At 31.6% G+C, this 19,671-nt stretch overlaps 1 protein-coding gene across 1 annotated transcript in view; it reads left to right on the top strand.

Moving 5' to 3' along the window:
* Positions 1-630: 630 nt before the first annotated feature.
* Positions 631-19,671, top strand: part of kon (chondroitin sulfate proteoglycan 4-like protein) — a 47,353-nt gene continuing 28,312 nt past the window's right edge. Inside the window, exons 1-6 of the mRNA XM_072545794.1 lie at positions 631-915; positions 1,417-1,723; positions 2,530-2,659; positions 2,774-4,000; positions 8,568-9,125; positions 17,030-18,286. Of these exons, the coding sequence (XP_072401895.1) occupies positions 846-915; positions 1,417-1,723; positions 2,530-2,659; positions 2,774-4,000; positions 8,568-9,125; positions 17,030-18,286 (3,549 nt within the window). The 5' untranslated portion in view covers positions 631-845. The remainder of the gene's footprint in view (positions 916-1,416; positions 1,724-2,529; positions 2,660-2,773; positions 4,001-8,567; positions 9,126-17,029; positions 18,287-19,671) is intronic.

The following is a 19,671-nucleotide window of genomic DNA, read 5'->3' as shown; positions in this document are numbered from 1 at the left end:
TGGAAAAAGCAACGTAGGATGGTCGTAAGGAAGAAATGCATAAAGCAAGTGGTAGATCCCAGCGTATTATAATTAAATATTGGAATGACGCTGTACAAAAGGACCTAAAAGAAAAGTACATAGAAGTGAAAATATAATCACAAATAAAAGATAGTGGAAAGGAAACAAAATGTTTGTACGTAAAGAGGCTATAGAAAATCATAAGTATAACTACTAATCTCCAATACACTTTTGTGAAAGTGTATTCGTTATCATTATCCAATGTCTATTTTAGGAATAAAGGAAGGGTTATACTTCTGTTAAAACAGCTTTTATTCATTCCTCTTTTAAATCACATTTATTTATATATTATACCCCATTCAGAAGTGACGTCACACAAAATTATGTTTTTGTGTAAGTTATTCTTAATAAGTAGTTTTCAAATGGGGAATAAAGCATCTTGTAATGGTAAACATAGTTGTACAAGATATAAACTAGATCTCATTTTAACATATGATTCATATACATACTAAAATTATAAAATAATGTGGAAATTACAGAAAATTCGGTCTTAGAATTAAAAGCCAACGTCGAAAAATCACTATAATGTGGCAGATAGTTTGACGTTTTATGATTAGACATTACAGCTGACATGTCGTATGACAGTCTCAGTTTTTATTTTAACTTACAGTTTACATTTATAGAGCTGTGAGAAGTGTAGTGTTTTCTTTGTATAATAAATATTTTGCATATATTTCTGTAACTTAAATTTTGGATCCAAGTTCAATAACATGGTGAAAAATATCCACCAAAGATGACCTTAATCCTTTGCTGATACACACAAATCTTTAGTATGTTTAATAATAATGAAGAATAAAGCCTTGATTTTGTGTTTCCTTTATTTTTGTTTTTTAAAATGTCGGTGTGTGGACCAAGGTAATTTTCATTTGTAACATCCTTAATAACAACTATAAAAAGAAATTAACGCACCAATATTCGATTCTAGAAATTCTCATTTTACTTTTAATTGACATCATAATTTTAAATATTAGACCTACACATGTAGATTTTTCTTTCTGTTTATTTGATATGGTCAAAAGGGACATACAACACATTCATTTATTTTTTAGTAATAGTAATTTATAATACTTAACTAGTAGTTTTTATGTTTTAATTGACCCATTTTGAAATAAGTCTGAATAAATATTTAATCCAAATGTAGAAATTTAATTTAAAAATCCTACTCTAGCTTATAAAGAAGATTCCACATTTGTTAATGTTTAGGATGGTATTGTAATCCTTTTTCTAAGAACATGAAAATTATAAGTCTTAGTTGACTATTTATATTTAGCCAAATAGCATATTTCTTTATGTATTTTCTTGGTGTGATAATTTCTTACATCAATATATCTAATTAATGAAAGTTTTTCATTTTAGCATCTTTTTATGGCAACAGCTTCATAGCTCTTCCATTCAAAGAAGCAAGAAGCTCTACAGATATTAATTTTAAATTCAAGACCCATCTGTCTAGCGCTCTAATTTTTTTAGTTGCTGGAAATACTGATTATTGCATTGTTCAATTAGAAAAGGGAAGAATTAAAGTTAATATAAATTTGGGTTCTGGAGAAGCTGAAGTTGTTTCTCCAGGAAACCTTAAATTAAATGATCTCAAATGGCATGAGGTTTCTATAGAAAGAAGAGATGCCAATTTAACATTAATCATTGATAAGTCCCATAAAGTACAGTAAGTAATAATAATTTTGAAACTGGTTTTTCTTTCAGCAAAATGTGCTTGCTTATATCACTATTTATTTGTATTATGTGTTTACATTACTGGATTTATTAAGTGATATTCTTATAATATAGTTATATTTTTCATATTTCTGAATTATTTAGTAGTAAATAATTTATTAAAATCTTTCGTCTGGACATCTTTTCTGCACAAAATTGATTATCTTATTATTCTTACTTTGCCTATCCATTTCGAATATTGGCAATCAGCATAGCTATCCTAACTTTACTTGCAGCTATTCGGAATAGTCCAGTTGTAGATGTATTGAACTACTTCCTTAGGTTTTGAAGCCAAGATATCCTTCTTCTCCCTGGTCCACTTTCCAAATACCTTACCCTGAAGAATGAATTGCAATAAGCCATATCTGTGTTCATTTCTCATAACATGGACAAGATATTCTAATTTGCACTCTTTGATTATGTTAGTGATCTAGCATTCCTTGCCTGCAGTGTTTATCTTAGTAAAGTTTGTTTAGCAGTAAATGGTTGACTTCAATTAGTACTGAATATAAACATCATGGGTTAACCAATAATAGTATAAAAGGCCTGATTTCAGGTAACAATGGTTTACCTGAAGTACAAGGTCTTAACAATGGTCCAAGTCAGATAAATTTAATAATATTTACTACTGCACTAATTGAAGTCAACCGTTTTCTGCTAAACAAACTTTACCAAGATATGTGTAGCTGTTTACCCTAAGACATCTTTTTTTTAATTTACTCAGTTAAATTGTATGCTCAGTTGTGTTTTCCATTTCAGAAAACATTTACCAGGTAAATTCTTTGAGCTTAACATTCACTATGGTCTGTTCATTGGTGATAACAAAAACCGAAACAATACTGATATATTTTTTGGACATTTGGAAAAATTCAGAGGTTGTATATCTGAGGTGAGTATTGACCTTCATTCCATTTTCATAAATGTTAAGTAAATTAAAAAAGCAGTGTTTTCAAACAGAAAGTAATATCATGACAATATTTAATATTGAGTTTTTTTTATTTAGCTAAAATATAATGGGATCTTGGTATTAGATCAAGCACGGTATAGACAATCAGAGTCCATTGTCCAGGGAATCACTTGGAACTGTGCAGCTGAATTTGATGCAAGTGTAGATCAACCTATCAGTTTTATTGAAGATGATTCTTATGTGTTAATCTCAGATAAAATTACTAATAAAAAAGCACTGAATATTAATTTTGAAGTAAAAACTACAAAGACAAACGGACTACTCTTTTACAATACTGGAAAAAAAATTAAACAAGATTTTTTATTAATCGAACTGAGCAATGAATCAATAATTAGTATTATTAAAATTAATGAAAAGACTACTAAATTATCTAGTAAAAATATAAAAGTATCTGATGGTGAATGGCATAAAATATCTGTCCAGATGCTGTCAACAATTGTAGAGCTAACTATTGATGAAACAGTATTCAGTGAGAAGAATATTCATGGTAGTATTTTCCAAATGGCAGACACTTCCTTTATAGGTGGTTTAGAGAATAGTAAAAGGTTCCGCGCTACTCAAAAAGGTTGTAGTGATTCTTGTGACACCAGCTTTAAAGGTTGTTTAAGATACCTCACTATCTCTGATGTTAAAAAAGGCATTCCAGATGCTCAAGTAACAGAAGGAATCATGCCTGGGTGCCTTTGGCATTATCCATGTCTGCAAAATCCTTGCAGCAATAATGGTGTTTGCATTCAACAGGGTTTAGATTCATTTCACTGCCAGTGCAAAGAAGAATTTTGTGTCAATCTGAATTACAGTGAAGGGTACAAAGTTTTCTCTGAAAGCAGTCTAGCAACAGATCTAGAATTATTGTCAGTTGAACCTTTGCAAGTGTTAGAAGGACAGAGTGAACTTTTGACAACAAATAATTTGCACATGATCTTGGATTATCATAAATATGGAATTACTGATTCAGGTATAACCTTTTTTGTTATTGGAGGCCCTGAACATGGAAGCATAACACTTGATATTTGGCCACATGATAAAAATTGGTTTACCTTTCATGATCTTGTTCGAGATAAGGTGCATTATATTCATGATGGTTCAGAAGAAAAACATGATCATTTAATAATGGAAGTTATGTTTACTACATCTGATTCCTTTACCCTGCCTGAGTATTTACAGGGTAGGTTTAGATTTAATTTCTCTGTGGTTGTTACTCCAACAAATGATCCTCCAGTCTTGGACATTGCTGATGCCACAGTTTTAAGGACAGTTCAGGTATTTTCATTCGCTTTACTAGTCATTCAAAGCATGATTATTTTGGAATGGTACTAATTCCTGTGTCATTTTTTGCATGCCTTTTAATGATGTTTTATTAGTAATTTATTGTTTTTTAACTGTTTAAAGCTACTATCTCTTTCAGACTAGTTATAAATTGATGTGTTGTTAAATTTATTCAGACTTGATTCAGACATTCAAGTCTTTTAGCTGCATACCCTAACTTGGGATAGAAATATGTTTGATAGAAGAAAAGTTATTAGTAATAGCATTGTTAATTATCTCATAAATATGAGAGTGGTTTGAAATCAACATAATATGATTTTTGTTATTTTTCAACAGTTTCTTTTTCACTCTTTACTCATATAGGAATCTTTACCATCTGTTTTTATTTCTTCTAAACCTAATTTTGTTTAAGCTTCTCAAAAAGTTTCTACTTAATAGCATTCATGCTTTACAAAACACTAAATGCCTTTCGCCAACTGTCCTACAAGCTTTCTTTTAGGTTTGATAGAGGGAAATAGTCATGTGGGGGTAAATCTGGTGGTTAGCCAATCAATTTGTTTCCTAATTTGTGTAATTTTGAGTGTCTATTGTTAGCAGATACATTATTTTGATGGAAGAGGATTTTTGCGAGACCAATTGGGGTTTTCTGTTAAAACAAAACTTTTACATAGTACTTTCTTTGAAACGGCATTGTGTACACCATTTATTACTATGTACTTTAAGTATTCAATATTTCACCTTCCAAGAATCTGTGATATTTCCCTGCTTTGGTGGATGTTTGCCTCTTCTCCACTATAGAAAAGAACCATATTTCTTTAATAGTCACGTAAGGGCGACATTCCTTCAAAAAATCTAGACTATCTTATAACTAAATTGCCAAAATCCTGCTCATGATATAGTTTTATGTCACACAACTATTATATTTTTGTCGTTGTATCTTAGTTAATACCAATTGCTAATATCCAAGAAAAAAGTAACTCAAATGAGTAGGAGATGACATTTATTTTAAGATCAGTCTTAAGGATATGGAGTTTAACAACAAATATTTAAAGTAGTGCTGGGTAACAAAAAACTGAAGCTTGTGATTTTAATGTATGTTTGTGTATCATACAATTATACTTTGTTTTTCAATATTTTCCTTATATTTAAGTTTATTTATTAAATAATTATGGTTTTTTTAAATTTAGCAGTTAACTGAAATTGATATTTAAGTTTCTTTGTTTGTTCTGTGGTGTATGTGACTGCATTTGTCATATATTAAAAGTTCATGTGTATTCTTTATGACCATAAGAGGTGACTAAAACATACTGCCTGATATTTGATATACTATACAGAAAAGGCATTTGGTTTAGTTGGTAATTGATCACTAGGAGGAATTAACACCGCAAATAGGTACTGATGAGAATTGCTATAAGACAACAAGGATTACAGAGATGTGTGTATGTTAGAAAAACATGCTACAAGGTGAAGCATTAATCACTGAGTTTTACACATAAAACGGGAATGGAATCAAGATATCTATCCAAGTAAGAGAAGTTAAACTGGTGTATAACAAAAACAAAACAAGAGTTGAATTAACAACCTTGAAGAGAGACCAAATAAATAATCAGCATAATTTAAATCAAAGACTACATTTTTAAAATTTGTTCAACTTGATATAAACATACAGTAATATTTTCGTACTCTAGGTGGCGATTCCCTGAGATTTCTATCAAAATAGCGACCTTTTTTAAGTGTTATCTTTTAGTACATATACAAAACAGGTTTTTCAGAAGTTTTGTTTGATATACACACATGTCCAAAAGTTTGGAATATGTACAAATAATATATCTAAGCCTATAGTGGTTTTAAAACTGCTGTTGATATTCATTCTAGAACGTTTTTAAATGAAAATGATAAAAAATTTGAATATTTTTTGTATAATTTTGGTCACATTCAACTGATTAGCGGATTTACACATTATTTCAGTCTTTGTTTAAATTTGAATTGAGCGTTTAAAAATGACTTGAAATGTGATATCTCATTTTGACAGATCTAGAGTAATTACTTTATTACAACAGGGCTTTTTTTAAAGTTATATCGCGAATATTGTTGATGTTACTCAGAGTGCTGTATCGAAAATTAAAAAAAAATCCAAGATACAAATGACGTCAAGGATCGTCTTAGAAGTGGTAGAAGTCTATGTACAACAGCAGCAAAATATCGGCAAATAACATTGATAGCTCGTAGAAATCGTCTGGAATCTACAAGTGGTATATGCAGAGAAATTTCTGGGCTTCAAGGACTGAATATTTCACGGCAAACAATGACACGCAGACTAAATGCGGCAAATTTGTATCGTAGAAGACCACTACATGTTCCTAAACTAACCTACCAACACAAAATAGTAATGTTGCAATAGGCTAGAGAAATGGTGCATCATGGTCCTAACCGGAATAACGTGATATTGTCTGATGAGTCAAAACTTGGCTTGATATCTGATTCGCGAAGAACATTGGTTTGGATTGCCCTAGGACGACAAGCCCGACTAGAAACAGCCCAGTCGGGTGTCCTATTTGAAGGTGGAAGTATTATGGTTTGGGGTAGTATTATGAGTGGTATATGGACGCCACTGCTGGTTCTGGAGAGAAGAGTCACTGGTGTTGTGTACATCGGGGAAGTTTTAAATCCTGTCGTACGTCTATTCCGAGGGGCAGTAGGTGATGAATTTGTATTTATGTATGACAACGCACCTTCTCATCGAACAGCAATAGAACTAAATTTTCTAGAAGAAGAAGGAATATCTACATTACAGTATTCCCCTGAATTCCCCCGACATGAACGTTATTGACCATGCTTGGGACATTCTCAAAATCCGCATCAAGAAGCGAAACAATCCCCCCATTACACTTCGAGAACTAAAAGGTTCTGCTCGTGAAGAATGGGAGAGAATTCCGCAAGCCCAGCTCGACCAGTTAATAGGCAGCATGTCAAATCTCCTACAGGCATGCATACAGGCCAATGGAGGAAATACTAATTATTAGTTTTATTAAAAATTATTTTTATCTAGACTAATTTATTTTTAAATGTAAGTTGTACATTGTAAGTTTTTCACTCCAAGAGAATAAATAATTTTTCTGCATATCGTTTATTTGGTTTTGAGATTTATTTAGTATTGTTGGGAATTGAAACAAAATTATGTTTAACTATTCAGAAGAGTTTATATATAAAAATCAATAAAAAGATGAAATATTCCAATATTCCAAACTTTTGGACATATGGGTATGGTAGAATTATGTTTTTCTCTATATAATGTTATAGCCCATTTTTTATAGATTGATTGCTTAACCGCGTATGCTTAGTTTTTTTTTAGAATTTTTTGTTTTTAAAGCAGTTTTGCTGATGGACTATTGTTCATTCTTTTGATTTTCTGCTAATGACCAAATCACCTTAATGCTTGTGTTTTTATTCTCATTATTACATTGCGATTTTGGATTGTCTTCATGATCTTCTCTAGTATTACTATTTACCTGAAAAATAGTGAGTTTACTACAGATTTAGAGCATAGTTGTAATATTTACATCTATTACGATATTGAAGTCCTGAATTTTATATTTCTCATGCCTAATTTTTTTTCCAATATCCCTGAAAGCTTGAATGAATTTCAATATAAGAATTGTTACAGTTTCATATCGAATTCTAAATGCTCAACTAACTCACGGTATGACATTCCAACACAGTTTTAGTGCAGTGTCAATAAGCTGCTTGCAGTGCTATTGGCCACTTTTTGGCAAATTTACACATAATATTTCTTATCTAAATTGTCTTACAAATGGTCTGTTTTGTGGATCTTAAGTTCATCAACTGTGTTTTCCAGAATAACCTAGCACCCATACCAGTGTGACACTATGTTCTGCCCCTCTATTGAGTTCACTCGATGTTCCCACACTAGCCTAGAGACTGTCTTAGGGCTCCCTAGAGCGTCTTGATTATCTGTGCAAATTTGATCTGCTGAATTTCAAAAGTCTTTATGTTAATTTCTTTTGCACAATGAAGATTGCATAAATCACCGCTTGAAATACAGGGGTATATTCTTCTAGTGGAATAGAATTATTTACATTTTCTCCACTACTGTATATTCATATATCCAACCCTTCTGCAATTTGGGTTGTGTATTTCCTTTTCCTCATCCCTCTCGATGGCAGATGTCAACTTGGAAAGTTACTTTAGGCCTGTTATAAGTTTGATGTTTAAGCAACTGTTCAACGAGATGATAAATACTTTTACGAATTTGTACAGTTTTTTTTTTAATCTACCGATTTAGTATAAATGTAAGCTATCAATCCTTAAAAAATCGACATTAGTTAATTTTAGAAGCTTTTTAATTTAATCCAAAACACTGATTTTATTAATAGATTTTGATTAATATTTTTCATTTTATTAATTATTTTTAGTTTGTTAATGAATGTGTTCTCTAGATCTTTTGTGGCATGAATTGCATATTAACACATACAGGTAAGTCAAAAAACCTCATTTGATTTGATGCTAGCTAGAATGATTTCTAACATTGTTTATTTTATAGGGAACAAAAAAGTTTTTATCTTCAGACATATTCAAAGTTATAGATTCAGATAATACTCCAGATCAGTTGATTTATTCTATTTTAAAATGTGAGGATGGTTATTTTGAAAATGTTAATAACCCAGGTACAAAAATAATTTCTTTTACCCAAGAAGAAGTGAACGGAGGCTTGATATTATTTTATGATAAAAGTTCAGACAAAAACACGTCGTATATAAGCATGCAAGTTTCTGACGGCCTTGAAACTAGCCCTGTATACCGATTGAGGGTAGCTATTTCGCCCCAATATTGGAGAATGGAGCGGAATACTGGTTTAATTGTACTGCACCAAAGTGTATCCGTTATAACACCATATAATTTGAGTTTCACTTCAAATGTAGCTATTCCAGATTATTTAAAATACTTCAGTATCGTTAGAAAACCGGCGTATGGTGTTGTAGAAGTAGAGAAAACTGGCAACTCTTGGGAACATTCTGATTATTTTACTGGAAATGATTTGAAGCAGCACAGAGTGCGTTATAGACATACTAATGCCAATCCGGATTTTGATGAATTTCAGGTAAGTTAAATTACTTTTCCTCACATCATTAGAGTTTTAGGTATATTAAAAAATTAATCAATCTGATTATTTTGACCATATATATCAGTTTTTTTTATTTTCTTGTAGCTGTCTGTTCTATACCGGTCGTACTTCAGACAGTTCGCTTATTGTATATCTTTCATGATCTATTATACAAGTACTCGGGACTTCACCAAGTCTGCTAACTATATATAAACTCGCTGCTAATACCCAATGGACCATTTATTAGGTTCTGGTACACTCAGGGTTCATATTGACTAACTCAGATACTCAGGTACTTGTATAACACGACGCTACTAAAACTGTCTAAAGAATGGCAGGAGCTGTCCGCGCGAATGAGTTGCGTGTACTTATAAATGCGCGAGTTAGCCTTCTGATTGTTTCTTACTCTATGGTTATACCTTATTTACACCTGTAATATTGTCCTACATACCCAGAGGATGTTCCATATTAACCATTTGGAAGCGGCGTGTCAATGATAAGAACTTCCCCACCCATTCCTGGGGCTTAATTCGGGGGGCCCTACTCAGTTTGGAACTCCCCACACAGTCTCAGTCCGTCGCGATACGTACCAGTTGATTTTCATTATAATTCATTCAAATTCTTTATTATAATTCATTACTTTTCTCGTTACAATTTCTTATTCTGTACCTGTGAACCGAATTTGTAATAATAATAACCTTAGCAGACATAGGATTGAACCACAATCCCTTAGTTGCAAATAATTAACTGAGGCTCGCTTTAACTATTAGAAAAGTCATCAACAACGATACAAGAGAAGCATATACAGAAGAAATAAACAGTATGGTCTCTGATATGGCAAATTGTCAACTATGGACGATGTTGAAAAGTCATGGACCACCATAAAAGAATCATTTGATTTACTTTTTTTCTCCAAAATAAAACAACTACCAAGAATCAGTGGTACCCAAAAAATACTAAAACTAGATACGTTTTCAATAATGATTAAAATAATTATTAAATATTGTTAAACAAATGATCAAGTTAAAGTAAATTAAATTTTTCATGAACATCTTATTAAAATGAAATGAATACTCCGAATTCCCTATTCAGTAATATAAACATTAAACACATAACATTAAACAATATAAACATATAAACATGATTATTTATACATAATGTAAAAAATATTTTTTTTAATTCAATTAATTGACACAAAAAGAAGAATATATGTAGTTTATTTAATTCAAAATACATTTTACTGCTGACAAAAAATAGAAAAAAAAATGTTTATCTAACAAATACTACTTTGCAAATTGCTTTTCGCTTAAATTAAATGTTCAAACTGCCAAGGGGCAGGTGGGTTGCAGCTTGAACATTGAATTTAAGCGAAAAGCAATGTATTTTGAATTAAATAAATTACATATATTCTTCTTTTTGTTCCAATTAATTTAATTATGAATAATTTTTTACACCCTGTACAAATAATTATGTTAATGTTTATATTACTAAATAGAGAATTTAACAACCTTTCAAATGAGCTAGCATACGACCCCTATTCTTATTTTAAAAAATCATCGATTACGTCATTACACCCAGATGGATGACGTCACTAGTATGATATATATGCCAAAAACTCATAATTTAAAAATAAAAATCGACATGTTTTGGGATTTTGCTTCAACTCGCTTACGAAATACCGAATTTATTCCATACATTTGCACCATACTGTATATGCTACCAATGCACCATCATGTTTACGTTTATTTGTTTTCTATTAATATAATTAATAACTACGTAAATGTATAATTTTGTATCTATAATTATAAAATTTGTGAAAACGTAGCCAAGTTGAAAATACATAACAAAGAATAAAAAATAATAATAAAAAACTTACACTTTTTACATTGGAATTAATAATTGAAACTAGTTTGAAACACCTAGTTTTTCGTGAAACAGTTTAAAGCACGTTTTCAGACACAAACCCGGCTCTCCTATGCACTGTGGACAATAATAAATGATATCTTTCCTAAGTCTCCTCGTATCCCAGCAATATTTGCATCATCTTCTTTTTGTTTTACTCATTACCTTTTGGACAATTTTGAGGTAAATGGTCGACCAACGATTTTTTAACAGGTGGATACTTGGGATTTGGCCCTAAAAGACTCTCAATGACTGAAAGCCTAAAATCGAAAAGGGACATCTTTTAATTTCTGCTGTTATATAGGAAATACGCATTCAGCAAGATGAGTTGAAAAATATGCACTTGCAATTTTTGGTACCACCTTAGACTCTTTTGTTCGCATGAATAGTAGCTCAGCGTTTGATCACTTAAGTCTATACCACATTTATATTTATTATATTGAGCAATTAACTTAGGTTTCTCAGATACCACTCCTTTTCTCGATGTAGTTCTAACCATCTGATCACCGAATTGTGAAGAAATCATGTTTATGTCTTGTTTGTCCCTCCACTTGGTCACACATATTCCTTCACGACTGTAACTCTGACCACTTCACGTTTTTTTAGTTTCTTTGTCATCACATCGTGGGGATTGGCTATTGGGTTAAGTCCGGATTGCTCTGTTAATATATACAATTTCAATCCAAATTTATGTCGTTTACCTTTAACGTATTTTGAAAAAATGGGAAGGCTAAACAGATGATTACTTTTTCAGTAGTCATTTAGACGGTTCATCTTAATTGAGGAGCATACATGCAAAACCGATAAATCCACTTTTTCCAATTTTGAGATAAAAGCCAAAAACTTGGTACCGCAAAATCCCATAACAATTTAAAGAAACATATTGGAAATAAATAGTAGTTATGTCATGTAATAAAATTATAAAATTTTAATATATTATCTTTTTTACTGTTTTTATTTTTGATTTTTTTTTTTTAATTTATCGGGTTTGGCTTGAAAACAGAAATTTATTGGTTTTTGCCTGAAAGATCTTTGCAAGAGCACCATATTTTTGTTATTAATAAAAGAAAATAATCGAATTAGAATGTAGAAAATTATTTTTATTATAAGTATTTAACAATTTGAAAAAAGTAAAATTAAATCTGAAGTGTTGGTTTCTCTTCCAGGCAGTCACATGTCTCCCCTTCCTCTTCCTCCTCATCCTTTTCATTTGAAATTTTACCATTAGGCAATTCCCTGTACCAGTCAAGTTCTTGTAATTTCTCCCAATCTTTATCGAATTGTTGATTTAATAAGTATTTAAGGGATTTTATTTCTTTTCGGGGATACTCCTAGTCAATTCTTTTTCTGAGATGGTCAACTCAATATCGGAAAATTTTATTTTCAAAATTTTTCAAACTACTGGTAAAATAATAGTTTTGGAATGATCGTATTTTTATGAATTTGCCATTGTTAAATTTTTTTTCTTACAATCTTCATTGTATCGGCTAGCGCTTTCACTTTTTTCAAGCCAACTTGAAGCTCTTTCATATTAAACAATCTCCAATCAGTGCCTATCTTTTTAACAACTCCAATTTGTTTGTAAATTTCTTCATATTTCTCTCTAGAGAGAATTGTGACTTTTTTTCTTAGAAGCTTTTCTACTCTCCCAAATACCCTGTCTGCTGGAAAATACGAATGGCTTCTGACTGTAAATACAAGTAATATTTCTATTACTTGAGCTGGAGCTTTAAATCTAAGCCAGAAGTACAGCAAATGAATAATATGGGAGTTTTTGTTTTGTCCACCGCATCCGTCGCAAAAGAGGCGAAATGTCGTAATATTATCGTACTCTAAAGAATCCAAATAATTTACAAGTGCAGAACCTATTTCAATTGATCCCCTACCTGCCCGATCTTCAGTCCACGTAAAAAAAGTTTGATGTTTGGACTGGCTATCAACGCAGCAAAAAACATACATGCTAATCTGCTGTGCATAAAACGCATCACTAATATGGGTTTTGGGCAAAGGCTGCACCTGCTGCATATCAAAGCAGAATGTAATGGAATTTTCAGGAGTTTCTTTTAGCAAACTTTAAAAAGCATTAGCCCTCTTTTGGTGGATACTCAACTCAGTACGAAACTCTCTTTTCTTTACCTCGTTAATTTCCGGTCTAATTTTGAATTTAAGTCTAGTACATTGTGCGCATACATCTGATGCTGGAGTCGAAAACCCAATGTTAAAATCATTAACGAATATCCCCCTAAACATCGAAAAGTTTACATTACGTTAAGGGTCGCATTGAATGAGGTACATGCCATGTAACTTCTTTATTCTTAGATCAGCGGCCAAAATAAATTCGTCTTAATTTCTTTCTATTATAATGACTTTCTCTTCCTTGTAGTTTACCAATAAACTTTCTTATTTTATTCTTTATGACAACAGATTTTGTGGACACGTGATCTCCACCCCGATTTTCTTTTGGGCTATTTCCGTCTGACAATATTTTAGCAACATAGTTTATGCGATCTTTTTTAATATTCACACATTTCAAGAAAAATGCCTGCCATACCTGAACTTTTTTCTTGCTGACTCTTTTCGACAAGAAGTAGTGTACGGAAAAGTTACGCCCCTTGACTGCTCGTTCTGTTGTCGATCTTCTCCTTTTAATTGGAACTACTGACATGTAATGACACAATTTGATATCCTATTCCGACTTCCCATTATATTCAAAAGTTTTATTTCGAATGGCTCGAATGTCACTTTCAACAATCCTATTGCAGTGATAAGTAGGGCCATTATGTTTACAAACTCTTGTAAAGTTTTCCAAATGAGAAATCACGATATCTAAAACAAAAAATGGGTTAGGTAACGAACATCTTAATTTATTTTTTACCTGTTACCTTTGCTTTTGCAATTTTTGCCTCTTGGTCTCACTTTTCTTTTTTTTCCTATTTCCTTTACTAATTTGCAACACACTTGCTCCCATTGTTAAAACTTAATACAATTATGTTAAACAACTGCTTAATACGTAATTCATAAACAACATAACATAACCTCTTAATCCTTTCCCCCTTAATTTCGACAACTTGATTAAGGTAACACAGTCCTCTCGTTTTTAATTTACAAACTACTACCATAGGAAAAGAACTATACTTCTTTGTTTATGCTACTACTATAAAACGAAGCCCGAAACAGCATAAAGAAATCTGCTATAAGTACGCACTATATTATGGATTTACATCATAGATGACGAATTAATTATTTAAAGATATATCGGGTTTTTCTTTAAATTTAGGATTTATCGGCATTTGCTTGAACTGGTCAACGTTGTACATCATTTTAAAGGGAAAATATCGGTTTTTGTTGGAATTTTATATTCTAGAAACAGAGAGGGCTACTAAGATGATATAAATCCATATTCAGGTTAAAAAATTCAAAAAAATGGATTTATCGGTTTTTGCATGTATGCTCCTCAATTGTACCCATATGGAATAATAGCCCGAGAAATGTCTTAAATTCTGTTTGTGTTGTCTCTTTCCAAAACGCAATCCTAGATTTTTCTGAACGACTTTGTGAAAGTATTTCGACAGCATATAAATTTGTATTGGAAATAATCAGTTCGTAAAATTCGTCATTGACTATCAGGTTGAAATAGTCTATGGGATCATTTCCACTTGGAACTACTTTAAATCCGGCTCTAACAGTAAATGGTATTTCACGATATTGTCTTAGTTCTGAAGACCATACAAGATCAGCTATTTCCGGTTCATTTTGATTTTATTTTCCATAGGGTAGTTGAATAAAATTTTGTATTTGCATTTAATCATCATCATCGGTTGCGGTAGTATCGCTATCGTGTTTCCAATCAGAGTCACTAGCCCCTATTCATTAAATCTACATCGTCCTCGTCAGATGCTTCTAATAATGATTGTAATTCAGCACTGGTCAGATATCTAGCCTTTTTAGATGTCGAAGGCATCTTATTTATATCCATTTTTTACAAATAATATAACTCACAATAACTTTTTTTAACTATCAACCTAAGACTTTCAATACTATACTAGGGCACTTGAATACACAAGCTCAGTTAAAATAGGAATGGCTGCATTATTATGATGTTAGGGAAAGAATTTCATAAAACTATTTACAATCCCAAAAAGAAATGCAAGCTGCCCTTCTAGATTCTAGACTAAATATATTGGTGACCATCATCAACTGATTTACATAAATCATTTGTGATACATAAATTACTTTAGGGGCACTTTATGGGCTTTCAATTTTGAATGTGGTGTTGATTTATGGTATTTTATGATTAACAGAATATGTCCAACCAGTAGGATCTATCTCACATCCCAAAATAGTGCATCCCACAGCGACTTGCTGCCAAAAAGGCAAATGAGGTCCTCTGCATTGTGCGCTACAATAACACATCTCAGGATGCCGATTGGCTTAACGAAGACGAAGTTGATGCAAGTGGTTTAATAATTCCAGAACCCTCTTCGCCTGCTCTCCGGATGACAGTATTGAAAGCATCTGAGTGTCTGTCAAACCTATGGACAGAAGAGTACTTAGTAACTCCAATTGAATTGTTTTTTAAATATTTCTCTTTCTTCCATTCTTATCAACAAAAGATTTAGGAACTCCATCAGTATAGTTACGACATACCCTGGAGCAGATATTGGATCTAATCACAACCCTTTAGTCACCGATGCAAGAGTTAGGCTAAAACGAATAGAGAAAAAACATCAGCAAAAGAAGTTTACTATTTCAGATGTCAACAAAAGTAAAATAGAAAATGATGTAAATAATCACATGAAAGAAATAAAAACGACCGAAAATATTGACAAAACATAGAAATTATTTCGTGTACGTATGACGAAAATAATAGAAGAACAAAGTGTAACTAACAGATTCAATGAATGACAGAAGAAATATTAGATCTTTTTTAACAAAGACGGCATTATAAGAAAAAGACAGACGAATACAGAAAAAACAAAGAGAAATAGAACAAAAATATTAGCGGCTAAAATAAAGCGGCTTCAGAAATAGAAGAATTATAAAAGAAACATGGCATGTTCAATTTGCAAGAAAGTTCGTGAAGTTTCTGGTCTCTATAATAAGAAAAACACTAATACTCTAGTAGATAATGCAGAAAAAATTTATCAGTAATGAATGAGAACTATTTGAAACACGGAGTAATTATATAAATGAATTGCTCTAAGATGACATGCCAAACATACAGTGCAATGTAAATTAAGAAGGGCCTGAAATTTTAAAATCTGAGTTTCTTTATACAATAAAATCAGTTTAAACCAAGAAAGCAACTGGATCAGACAACGCCCCAGCTTCTATAGCCCATTATAGCCACCCTAAATAACATCATAACAAAAATCTTTAAAAATTGCGTTACGTAATACTTGAACGCCCCCATACAGAATCAATTGCAGGAAAAATTCTATTTGTAACAATATGATTCATGTAATGCATGACGCAATGTATAACTTTTTCCAAATAAAAACGTTTTGGCAGGTTTGTAGAAGATATGTACATACAGACCAAATAAGCATCTGCGGTTGCTAGTACTATTTCTGTTGATAGACTAATGAATATCCTTATGAAATAAAAAAAAATATACTATTTTGAGTATTTTACATATTTAGATATATAATCGACTACCGCTCATCCGCTCAGTCGATACGTTATTAATGTAAATGAAAACTTATTTTATAAATTAGATCAAATGTACTATTTTTATTATTATAAGCATAATATGTATAATATTCTATTGTTACAATGTAAAGTGACCAGCAAGGAAACATATTTTAAAATTTAAAATTTTGGAGACTTCATGATGAGCTCGTGATTTCGGCTACATTTCACCACATACGGCGCGTGATTTTGGATGACTAATTTCACTTATTATTTGCCAGACTATAGATATAATTAATATTTTGCTTTTTTAAACTCTTGTATTACTAGATATTCCGTTTAACTTATTTTTGATTTTGTGTTTTCAGTTTGTTACAATGGATAAGACTGTCATATACACCTTTCGCATAATTTTTGCAAGGTGCAGCTTACAAAAATCAAAGTTGAAAACTATGCTCCTGAAGGGTGAATGGGAAAAGCAAGTGTCGACTAATGACATACTGTTTGAGACCAAGCCGACAAAACCGTTAACGTCTATTCATTATGTCATTGCCGAACCACCTAAATATGGATATTTGTTTTCAGCAGAATCGAAATATAAGTTAAAGTCTTGTGATGTTTTTACCCAAGAAGACATTATTTCTCATAATGTAAGATATAAATTATATCAAAAACCTTATTCCGAAGTTAAAGATGGCTTCACGTTCGTTGCTATATCTTCTGGATGTAACAATGTTACAGCAAACTTGACAATAATTTATACTCCATCTAAGGATAACCTTACCAAACTGACTGTAAATTTGAATAACTTGGAAGTAGATGAAGGATCTTCAGTAGTAGTAGATGACTCACATTTATCATTTCAAGCTGATTTTTTGAGTAGTATAACGTTCAATATCACAGAAAAGCCAAAGCATGGGTTTTTGCAGAAGATAGACAAAGATTTTAGGATCAATGGCACAAATGTTTTTACTACTGACGATATTAATAGCGGTTCTATTTACTATGTTCACGATAATTCAGAAACTAGAACAGACTCATTTACTTTCATGGCGTTATCGTCAAAAGGAGAAATTTTTCAATATGTAGGACAGTTGAATATAAAAATACTCTTGAAAAACGACAACAGCCCTGTAAGAACTGTAGATAAGGTCTTTCATGTTGTGGTAGGAGGAGAAAAAATACTCACTGGAAAGGATCTAAAATATGTAGATGCAGATCTAGATACTCCTCAATCCCAAATAATATACACCTGTAGAGAATCCTCTAATGGATATTTTTATAATATTGCAAATATAAGCACACGAGTTGTAGAGTTCTCGCAGGACGATTTAGATAATAACAGAATTATTTTTAAACATAAAGGCCCTGAGTTTGGAAAGGTAAGACTATGGGTGACAGATGGCCAATTCCATCTGAACGGTGCCCTAGAAGTTCAAGCCTCTGCTCCATTTATACACGTCAATATGAAGAAAAAAATCATTGTGGAGCAAGGAAGAATAGTAGCAATAACTAGTGAGCACCTGTCCTATGCAACGAATTTATACGCTTTTGATAAAGATGTAATATATGAAATTATTAACAAGCCTATCTTTGGAAAGATAGTTTTATCCAAAACGCTTAAGGTAAGTTTTTATTAATATTCTTTAAAAAAATGAAATTGGCGGGGCTTTTTAATAAATAGAATATTCAAGTAAATGTGAAGAAAGGACCTTTTCTTATGTAAACGTGGTTTCAGTTAAATTTGCTGAAACTTTGCAGGTTGTTGACTTTGTTCATGCTAATCAAAAGTTATCATTTCGCTAAGACTCAGAAATTTGGGGGGTTTTAAGAGTTGGTTATTGCACATTTTTGACATACAATTAGGAATTTTTTATTCATTATTGGCCCGCATACGGGTAGTGGTCTCAATTTTTTTAAACAAAAAAATGGTATGCTACTGAGATTTTTCAAATTAAAATCATTTCTGAATTCTTCATTTAATTTTTATCAAAAAGTGTTTCTTTTTTTTTTTTCATATAAAACGCCATTTTTATGCAAAAATTAAACATCTTAACGCGTTAGTTTTTTGTCAAAAATTCAATGAAGAATTCAAAAGTGATTCGAAAAATCTCAGTGGCATACCATTTTTTTTGTTTAAAAAAATCGAGACCTGTACGCGCGCCAATGATGAATATAAAATTAGTAGTTGTGTGTCAAAAAATGTGCAATAAACAACTCTTAAAACCCACCAAATTTCATTTGCATGCATATTTCAACCAGATTCAGGGCAATAAATAAATCGTTAGTTTGTACGAAAAATTTTAACACCCTGTTTCATACAGAATAATTCCCTGAAGTTAGTTGCACGTATTTAGTAAAACTGTATATTTTACAAATATGTATTATTCAAAAAGACTAAATCCGACACTGTGAACCTCTGTAAATCAGAAACAATTGATTTTTGAGCCTTGGCGCAATGATAACTTTTGATTGGCATGACCAAAGCTACCTCTAAAAGCCAATTTAACTGAAACCACTTTTACATAAGAAATAGTCAAAATATTATGTTGCTTTTTAATAATACATAGTGCTGATTTAATATAAGATATTAATCTATCTATTCAAGTCATGAAATTCATCTCCATTTATCTTTGTCTTCCATTAGTTTTTTCCACGTTGCAGCGAAGTTTCTATACGTGTAACTCAGCTTATCAGTGAAGTAACTATAGTTGAGAATCAAATTTGTAGGCAGTAGATTCTCAGAAAGCGACGACACCATTGCCAGTTTGTGATGATAGATATTCTAGCAATTTATATTTTAATCATTCACATGCAGCAAAATTATCATAGATTAATGATCGTTTAGTATTCGTTAAGGTATCTACTAAATTGTATTTAATAAAATCAATATTTATGTATAATATTATATTTATATACAGTAATACCCCGACTTACGCGAATTCGGAGTTACGCGATTGTTTTTTGTTTGAACGCCGCGCAGTCAAGGCCAAGCGCCGGCGTTTGTTTC

This window comes from Diabrotica undecimpunctata, chromosome 10 (genome assembly GCF_040954645.1).
Source record: "Diabrotica undecimpunctata isolate CICGRU chromosome 10, icDiaUnde3, whole genome shotgun sequence".
Lineage (NCBI taxonomy): Eukaryota > Metazoa > Arthropoda > Insecta > Coleoptera > Chrysomelidae > Diabrotica > Diabrotica undecimpunctata.
Note: the sequence above shows the minus strand (reverse complement) of the source record. Positions and strands in the feature narration are given on the sequence as shown.